At 36.0% G+C, this 10,145-nt stretch overlaps 1 protein-coding gene across 1 annotated transcript; it reads left to right on the top strand.

The window, feature by feature from the left end:
- The first annotated feature begins 2,032 nt into the window (after positions 1-2,032).
- LOC114293040 (BTB/POZ domain-containing protein At1g21780) lies at positions 2,033-5,118 on the top strand. The gene is made up of 4 exons (XM_028237060.2): positions 2,033-2,405; positions 2,539-2,684; positions 3,890-4,005; positions 4,364-5,118. Exons 1-4 carry the CDS (start codon positions 2,290-2,292, stop codon positions 4,967-4,969), a joined length of 984 nt encoding a protein of 327 aa, XP_028092861.1. The 5' UTR covers positions 2,033-2,289; the 3' UTR covers positions 4,970-5,118.
- Positions 5,119-10,145: the final 5,027 nt, after the last annotated feature.

Genomic DNA, 10,145 nt, shown 5'->3' with positions numbered 1-10,145 from the left:
AACAAAGAACGAAGAAGAAGAAAAGAAAAAGAAAAAAAAAAATCAAAAAACCCCCAAAAAGACATCGTTTTGAGGGGCTGCCGGGTAGGACGACCGAGGATCCGGATTCACAAGGGAATGAGCTGTAAATGCATGTTAAGGATTTTGATTCTACATTTTGTATAAAAATAAGTACAGTACAAAAATATAAGGGAGATTGTTGAGATTTTTTTTTTTCGTGATTTCCACTGTTTCTAATGTTGAGATTGGTCAACTTTTTACTTTTTATTTTTTTATATTTTTTTAACTCAGTGAAAGAAAAAAAGAATCGCTATCACTTCTAACATTCAATTCATAAAATAAGAATTTGATTTTTCGTGTGTCTATTGTTTGGACTGTAGTTGTTGTTCTCGTCACGTGCCCATTTTGATCAATTCAAATATTTTGGCATGAAATTTGTCAAGAAGATTATGCATGTAAAAAAAATTAAATTAATTAAATATTAATAGTCATCTAATCACAAAGTCATGCAAAAAATAATTATCTACTTTTAAAGTATACTTAAGCCTCATTTAAAAATATATTATTTTAATAATTTTTTAATTTTTTTATTAAAAGATGTATTAAAAAATAAAAAAAAATGATGTGATAATTTATAATATATTTTTTAATTTTTTAACTAAAATATTTAATTCCCAAACAAAATTTTATTGTATAAAATGAATTATTTGAATCCATCAAGTTAACTCATGATGACTTCACACAACGGCACCTCAATAATGAACCAGAGAAAAGTAAAATATTAAATAATAATCACATAACACACCATCAAAGTGAAATTTCTGACATACATAAATAAATTCACTTTTTTAGAAAATTATAAATAAGTGAAGTAATTTTAAATAATTATGCCAAAAGTGAAATATTTTTTTAGTGCAAGTATGATATGCCAAAAAAAAAAAAAAAATTGTATCATATACAAAAAAAAAAATTTACATCACTATAAAAATATTATATTTTTTTTGACTATCCAATTAAAATGTAATTTTTCTTAACTATTTTTGTACTTTGTGTGGACAAATTGACCGCAATGATCTTTTACCACTTGCCATTATTATTTATTTATTTACGGGCAAGGGAGCAATTAAATAAAAAGATTTAATACATTTTCATATTTTATTGTATTCAATAAATTTTAATAATATTTTTGTATAAATTATATATTTTTTAAGTATATCAAGATTAAGTAAATTAAAAAGAATAAAAAAATTGAGCAAAATATTTTAAAAATTACTAAAAATATAAAAATATAAATAAAAAACTTATAGAAAACTGTTTTTGAAAAAAGTGTTTATTTTTTTATAACAAATATCGGTCAAAAAGCTAACGGGAGAGAGAGAGAGAGCGCTAAGGTTTGAAAAGGAAGTACGAGAGAGAGAGAGAAAAAAATGTGATGTATTTGAGAATTTAGTCATCGTTTAATATATTTATATATGGATGATTTTATCATTTTATCTAAATTTATTTTTTTAGATAAAGTATTTTAATGAAATATAACAAATATGGGTCAAAAAGCTAACGGGAGAGAGAGAGCGTTAGGGTTTGGAGAGGAAGTGTGTGAAACAGAATGTGATGTATTTGAGAATTTAGTCATCGTTTAATATATATATATATATGTGGATATTTTTATGATTTTATCTAAATTTGTTTTTTTAGATAAAGTATTTTAACAATTGAACTCTCGTCAAATAAAATTATGATTTAAAGTCTTATTTGAGTTAAATTATATAAGTATATTATTTTATATAAATATATTTATTTAAGTCACATTAATTAATAACTCTTCTTTATATTTTATATATCATTTTATAAAAAAAATTAAAAAATATATTTATTTACCTCATTCTAAATCAATCTTTAAATTTATGACCTGAGAATTTTTTGAAAAGAGTGAATGAGGTGTGAAAATAGAAGCGTCCAAATCATGTTTATTTTTTCTTTTTGTTTTTAAAAAAAAATCTATTTATAACAAATAATAAAGGTTGACCCCTTCACCTTTTTGCATTTGATTGGTTAATTTATTTATTTTTTATTTTTTTATTTTTTTCCTGATCTCCCGATTCCCAACCCCGTTTGAGGGGATGAATCATTGTATAACAAATATGCGTCAAAAGCTATTTGCAACAAGTCAAACTCACTCTCTCTCTCTCTCTTTTTGTGAATTGGTTTTCGTCTCAGACACGGACAAACTCTCTCTATAAATCGAACTGAGAGCTTCGTAGAGGGTAAAAGTGAGAGAGAGACAGAGCTATGGCTGCCGATTCGAAGGTGGAGACTATTTCGAGATTGGCTCAGTGGAGGATCGACAACTTCGGACCTTCCACTTACAGAAAGTCCGATCCTTTCAAGGTCGGAATTTGGAATTGGTAACCCCCCACCTCTCTCTCTGTCTCTGTCTCTGTCTCTGTCTCTCTCTCTATCTATCTATCTATCTATCTATCTATATATATATATATCTAGTGTATAACTTGATTTGTATGGTGGTTGATTCGAATTCAGGCACTTGTCGATTGAGAAGAATCGGTACCTCTACATTCGTCTCTTTCCAGAGCCGTCTCGTGCCTCCAAAGAACAGCCTCCCATCGCTAGATTTGTTCTCCGTGTCTCCAATACGGGCGCTAATCGCAAACTCTACATCTCTCCAGGTTTCCAATTTCTCATACGTCTTGTGTTTCTATATATATATATATATATTCTTTGATGCTGTCTTGGTAACATATGAGAGCCTATTTTGGTTGGAATTTTGATGTTTATATCCTATGTTGAAGCAAAAAGATTATGACTTTGAAAGTCATGCAGAGTCTTTGGGCTGTTGATGCAATTTTTCCCTTTTGTTTTAAGATTATCGAAGTGTTGGTTAAAATAAAAATTTTACCAAAATAAGCTAAGCAATTATTTTCATGAAAAGAAAAGGAAAAAAAGAGAAAATTAAGGAAGATGGAAAAGGGGTCCTGCCCTACAATTCCATAATCAAATCTTTTCAATTTTAAGTGATTTCCAAATATTCTCAGCAATTGTTTAAAGTACTTACTCCATATGACTTGTTAAGTTGCCAATTGTCTCGAAAGAACCAATCAAATAAGAAGAAACCAAACTGGAGCAGAATACTAAATGCCAATGGAGTGACTTGAACCCAAGACCTTTCAACTTGAGCTCTAATACCATGTTAAGTCGCTAATTTTCTCAAAAGCCTAAGCTGATCGGAAATGGGCTTAAAAATGTATGTCAAGCTATCCAACATGGCTGATTTACTTTTTGCATTGTTCCTTTATTTTCATCAACAATTGTTCTTTTATAAAGTGGTGGTGGGCCTAGTTTGTTTTACTTTGTAATTAGTTATCCACATTGGGCTGATGGTATATTGGTAGCCTCTTATCGAAAGGGTTTCTATTCTCAACTTTCCACAACTCTATTTATTAGGTAGTATGGTAATTGGCAAGTATATGCGGCTCGTCAGTCACTCTAGGGAACTGTGGTTTAGGGAGGTTCTTTTCAATCCTTTTAATTAGTTAATTTAGTAATATGCTTTGTTGTGACCTTTTCCGCTTTCAACCTGGTTTCCTTTTGCTAGTTGTGGTAATGTATGAAGTTGTAAGTCTATATACAGTAGGGTCAATTGTGCTACCTGTGCATATAATATGCTCTTCCAAGGATTCCTATGTGAGAACCAGCCAAAAACTTTGGGTGTTGCCTTTGCTCACAAGGAGTTTAAGAGTGATTAAATTTTTTTGCAATATAGCTTTCAAAAGATTTTTTTTTTTTTTTTTTCCCTTCTTAAAATTGACCCATTAATACAAGACATTTTGGCAATATATATTTCCAATTACGCTATATTGCTTTCATGTTGCAGTTCATGAGAGACTACTTCGGACTAGTGATGACTTTGTCTGGCCAGTGGATTCGACTTTTCTTGGTCGCTTCATCATCGATGTTGAGTTTTTGGACCTGAAATTGTGCTCAATGAATGTGAGGTTCTCTGTCTAGTCATCTATTGTGTCGTACACATTTCAAAGTTAAATTGGATTGGAATTGTTAGATTATGTGATTTTATGTTTTGGTTTGTAAAGCTTCTTTCCAGTCAATAATGAATTGGAAGCATATATTAGGATCCACACAAACAAAAAGTTTATGACTGAGAATCTGCCTATTATGCCTTGTTATGCCTATCTTCGATTTTTTGAGGAATCAAATGCATTTTAGATCTGCACATTTAGAAATAGTGCAACTTCTTACTATGATTGGCTACTGAGAATCACCCACAGAATACAGTGCCTATATTAAACAAGTTGATCTTAATTTCTCATCCTTTCCTTGCTAACCTCAGGGTGGGGAAGCCAGCTCAATTTGGCCTAGTGATGGAAGGATGCAATCTCTTTCAACCCAAAGCAGTCTTCAATGCCTATCTCGTATGCTCAATGAGGCTATCCATGCCGATGTCACCATCAACACTGCTGAGGGCACATTAAGAGCTCACAAGGCTATACTCGCTGCGAGTTCTCCTGTATTCCAGAGCATGTTTCTGCACAACCTAAAGGAGAAAAAATCATCGACAATTGACATAGACGACATGACACAGGAATCTTGCATGGCTCTTCTTAGTTACTTGTATGGAACCATAAAACAAGAGGATTTCTGGAAGCACCGGCTGGCATTGCTGGGCGCGGCAAACAAGTATGACGTTGAAAACCTGAAAGATTCTTGCGAGGAAAGCCTCTTGGAAGACATTAATTCGGGAAATGTCCTTGAGCGGTTGCAGGAAGCATGGCTTTACCAGCTGGACAAGTTGAAAAAAGGATGCTTAATGTACTTGTTTGATTTTGGAAAGATTTATGATGTTAGAGATGAAATTAATCACTTTTTCAAGCAGGCAGACAGGGAACTGGTGTCAGAGATGTTTCGGGAGATACTGACTGTTTGGAAACCAGCATAAATCATCATGGAACAAGTTTGCTCCATTGGGTATTTTTAAATAATCTGTCCTTTTTTGTATGTGATATTTAAGGTTTTACAATGTGTAAATACTCTGGATTCAACAAATATTCCAGGTGTTCAAATATATTTTTTTTTGTATTTTATGAATGTCTGTTTTGGGTTTCCGGAGTGCTTATGCTTGTGAATGTTCAACAATCTCATTACTTATACATGTGAATCCAAAACAAAATAACAGTGTGTGTGTTTGGTTTGAGTTTTTTGAATTAAGTTATACCGATTTTGGTTTTGACCCGGCCCCTGTTACATTATGGATACGGGTTTCATAGTTCTGTACTGTTGATTATGCCATGATTTCCTTGTTTTTCCCTTAATCTTGGCTATTGGGTTGTTGTAGTTGTGTTTGGGACATGTTGGTTGCTTAGTTTCCCAACTCTTGTCGTCTAGAATTTTGCTCTTGCGCTCGAGCAGCACTTCTTGCGCTCGAGTCTTACGCTCGAGAGGGCTTTGCAAACTTTTAGTACTTTTGCAGGTCTACAAAATTACTGGGAGAATGTATTCTACGCTCGAGCAGTTCTTTTTGTGCTCGAGCAGCTATTTCTTGTGTTCGAGCGTTGGTCTGTTCTTTGCAAAATTACTGAGAATGTGTATTTTGCGCTCGAGCGTCACTTCTTGCGCTTGAACGAGCGGAACAACTTATTGTGTCTAACGCTCGAGCGTCACTTCTTACATTTGAGCAAACTGTGCGTATATCAGTTCATAAAAAAAATCATTTTACATCACTTTTTCGGATCTATTTCTCTCTAAACCTTAAAGTTGAGATCCTCTCTTTCTAAAACTTACATTCTCTCTACTTTTTCATCTAGATCTAGTGATTTCTCCACCCTTGTGCCTTTGTTAAAAAGGTAGAGCACCTCGAGAGCTACGTTTTGATCCGAATCAATCTTGGTTTCGGCATCTTTAGAGTTTCTCCACTTCTTCCTTGGTTTTCTAAACTTAGGTAGAGACTTTCTACACTCTCCTATGATTTTTAACTTAGTTATTTGTTATTGTGTAAACCAATGGTGGGATTTGAAGGAGTTTAGACAAATCTAAAGTTTTGGTTTAAAATCAAAAGAGAGATTTTCAAATGAAAGTATTGAAAATGATTGTGGTTGTAGATGTGAGGATGTGTTGTGTGAAAAAATTGATGATTTTAACACGTGGATTGAATTTTAAGAGAAAATGGAGTTTTGACCTAAATAGTTTAAATTAATTATTTGGTATAAATAATGGAATTGGTATGGGGAATGTGAAATCGGATACATGTTTATATGAATGGTGGAGTTAGATATGTATTGCCTCTCACCCATGGAAATTTAGATAATTTATTTGTCTTGAAGTTTGTATATCTGTTTACAAATATCTATTTTGAGCTATTGGTGGAAGATAGTTATGATTGTTGTATAAATTATATAAGGATTAGGTGAATTAGAATTAATTTTTTATTGATTGCCATTGAATATGACTGTGCTTTAATACATTATATATGTATGATGTTTGGAAGGAGAAAGGGGATGTACTCCATGTCGGGAGGAGAAAATGGATGGACTCCAGTAAATTAAGTTGGCTTGTGTGTCCAAGGTGAAAGTCCCGAAAACCGTTTATATACATAGGTGCCAATCCCACGGACAAAATTTCTGTAAAATGACAAATTATTAAGTTTGTATGATAATTATATTGATTTGAAATTCAATGAGTTGAATCCCCAGTATTGGTTGATTGAATGATATGAATAATAAAATGAGATATAAAACTTGGCATAGTATGATCTTGTAAATTATGAAAGATTTTATCACAGGCATTGTATATGCACATCATGCTTATATCTTTGTTAAGATTCATATATTGTGTTAGATTGTTTCTACTGGGTTTCAGCTCACCCTACTTGGGAAAAACCATTTTCAGGTGTTGGTGATATGCCTTCGCCAAAGACTCAGTTTGGGAGGACTGTGGGGCTGAAGACTCATTTTGTTTATTTTGTGTTTTACTTTTGTATAAGCCTAGGGCTTTAATTGTATTGAGCTCTTGACTCATTTTGTTTGTAACCAAACACGTCTTGGAAAGATGTAAGCTTTTAGGGCATTTGGATATCCATTTAGCTTTCATTTCTTATTACTATTTGTAACACATGCTGTAGATTCAGGATGAACCATTTATGAATGTATAATGCATGTGTCATCTTTTGTATACCAACTTTGATTAATGAAAATATCTTGTTTCAACTTTATATCCTTTTATGAGACATGTTTATTCTATTTATTTTGGGGCGTTACAACTTGGTATCAGAGCGTACCGGGTTTGAATATTTTGGGTACGTGGGAAGTGGTTATTACCACAATGGGTTTATCTCGCTTGATAGAGACATTAGTAAGTATGGTATGTTATGTGATAACATGTATGTGATTATGTGAGTATAGAATTTAGTTCCTAAGATATTGATTGGGTCTACGGATTTCTAGAAGTCCTATTAGAAAAGCACTTGATCACTGCTGTTTCTAATTGGAACTCTAGCAATGTCGTGGGACGGTCATTATCCAAGAATGAAATTCGTATGTGTTTATGTGACTACGTGCTTATGTGGAGTGAATTATTGTTGTCCACCGCATTCGGAAATGAGTAAGTTAGCTTCGGCATATTTGTAAATGTGCTAATCTCTATTGTTACCTTCATTAGGATGTTAGGACATAGACGTAGTGGGGTAGGCGTGGTAGTCTTAGGAGGCATGAAGTGCCTTTACCGGATGAAATTTCGACACAGGAAAAATGGGTTGGTCAGGCCAATGTGGCCAAACCAGTGGGTCAACAGGCCATGGACGCCTTAGCCCGCGAAATGGCTGGAGCATTGTGGAAATCCATAGACATCCTCAGAGTTGAGAATCCAGTCTAGCCCCAAGTAACTAAGGCAGGGCCGTTTTTCTTAAAGCGAGAGATTTTTTGGTCAAACTCAGAAGAATTTGTGGGTGATCCTAAGGAGCCATTGAAGACAGATGAGTAGCTGGAATAGATGATAAAAACATTCGAGATGCTTGGCATCGAGGACGACCAGTTGAGAGTGACCTTGGCATCCTTCCAACTGAAGGGAGATGCGGGTCAGTGGTGGAAGTATACGCGTGGATGCATTGGGGTGACTTGGGAGGCCTTTGTCAGTGCCTTCCAGGATGAGTTTTTGTCTCCCACGGTTCGAGAGAAGTTGAGAGACTAGTTCTTTAAGCTTGTGCAGTTGAACACTCCGGTGGCCGAATTTGAGGCCATATTCACTAGCCTATCTAGGTTTGCACTAGAGTTAGTGGCGACAGAGGAGCACCGTTGTTTGGAGTTTGAGAAGAGATTGAAGACTGAGCTCATGTTTAAGGTAGCCGAGTCGATGATTAGGGACTATGGACGCCTTGTGGAGGCAGCGGCTCATTTGGAGACCGTGATGCAGATGGAGGAAGAGATGATGAAGGGCTCTAGGAGGAGTTAGGACATTCAAGGGGATAGTAAGAGACAAAGGGGTTCTAACCCCTAGTCGTCCCAGGGAGCTTAGTCGAGGTCCATCTTTTTAATGCCAAGTTCGGGTTCTGTGAGAGGCAGTCAGGGCAATGTTACATATTACAAGTGTGGCTAGGTGGGCTATATATCTCCAGCTTGCCCGCAGAGAGGAGGAGGGCAATGATCTGCACCGTTTTCGGCTCGTTCATGAGGCCAGAGTCAAGGGGGAGGCCAACCCCTCACTTGTTATCAATGTGGGCAGGCGGGGCACATGAAGAGGTTTTGCCCTTAACTGGGTGATACATCTAGTGCGTCTGGTTCGAGGTAGACACAGAGCCACCAGCTAGCACAGTCAGCACAGGCCTCGAGGGCCAACCAGGGAGCCTCTTCAGCTCAGTCAGTGCATCCGGCTTTTGCTCCAAGGGGTGAGCAAGTAGATCAGAGACCTACAGGGCGTGTGTATGCTGTTATAGTGCCAGATCTTGTACCAGCTCCTTCAGTAGTGAGAGGTACCTTCTTGTTTCACAATTTAGTTGCTAATGTGTTAATTGATATGGGTTCATCTGTATTTGTATCGGTTTTGGGGTTAGAGTTGGCTTGGTTAGCATTTTCTATCTGTGTAGAGTCATTTATTGGTGGTGAGATGGCTTTAAAGCAGGGGTGTCGGGGTTGTGACATAAAGGTTGTCGGTTGCCAACTTCTTTTTTCATTTGTGTTGATTGACATGTCTTGCTTTGATGTTATTTTGGATATGGACTGGATATCTTCATATCAGGCTATCATAGATTGCTACTGTCAGAGGGTTACTGTATGTACCTTGAGCGGGGATTGTTTTTATTTCTTGGGGAATCGGGTTGATAGAGTCTTATCACTGGTGTATGATCTGCGTGAGCGGAGTGAACTTAGTTGCCTTCTTGCCAATTTCTTAGGTAGTGAGTGTGATGAGGTCCGGGTTGAGTTACCAAGGGTGGTTTGTGAATACTCTGATGTATTTCCTAAGGATCTTACCAGTTTACCACCTCACCGAGAGATCGAGTTCTTTATTAATTTAGTGTCTGGCACGACACTAATTTCCATGGCACCATATAGGTTTGCATCTGCTGAGTTGAGTGAGTTGAAGGTTCAACTTCAGGAATTGTTAGATTTAGGTTTCATCTGCCCTATCACTTTGTCGTGGGGAGCACCAGCTCTTTTTGCCAAAAAGAAAGATGGTACATTGCGACTTTGTATAGATTACCAGAAGTTAAACCAGGTAACCGTCAAGAACAAGTACCCAATGCCTCATATAGATGATTTGTTTGATCAGTTAAAGGGGACTTGTTGCTTCTCTAAAATAGGCCTGAGATCGGGCCATCACCAGTTGAGAGTAAAGAGGAAGATATTCCGAAGACGACATTTCGTACGCGGTATGGCCATTATGAGTTTCTAGTGATGCCCTTTGGGCTAACCAATGCTCCAGCTGTGTTTATGGACTTAATAAACCAGATCTTCCGTGAATTCCTAGACCATTTTTGGTCCTTTTTGTGGACGACATCTTGATTTACTCACCCTCTGAAGAGGAGCACGAGGAACACTTGCGAGTGGTGCTTGAGTTGCCTAGAGCCCATAAACTATATGCTAAGTTTGGGAAATGTGAATTCTGGCTGAGAGAAGTTAAGTTCTTAG

This window comes from Camellia sinensis, chromosome 3 (assembly GCF_055761805.1).
Source record: "Camellia sinensis isolate YWXY chromosome 3, ASM5576180v1, whole genome shotgun sequence".
NCBI lineage: Eukaryota > Viridiplantae > Streptophyta > Magnoliopsida > Ericales > Theaceae > Camellia > Camellia sinensis.
Note: the sequence above shows the minus strand (reverse complement) of the source record. Positions and strands in the feature narration are given on the sequence as shown.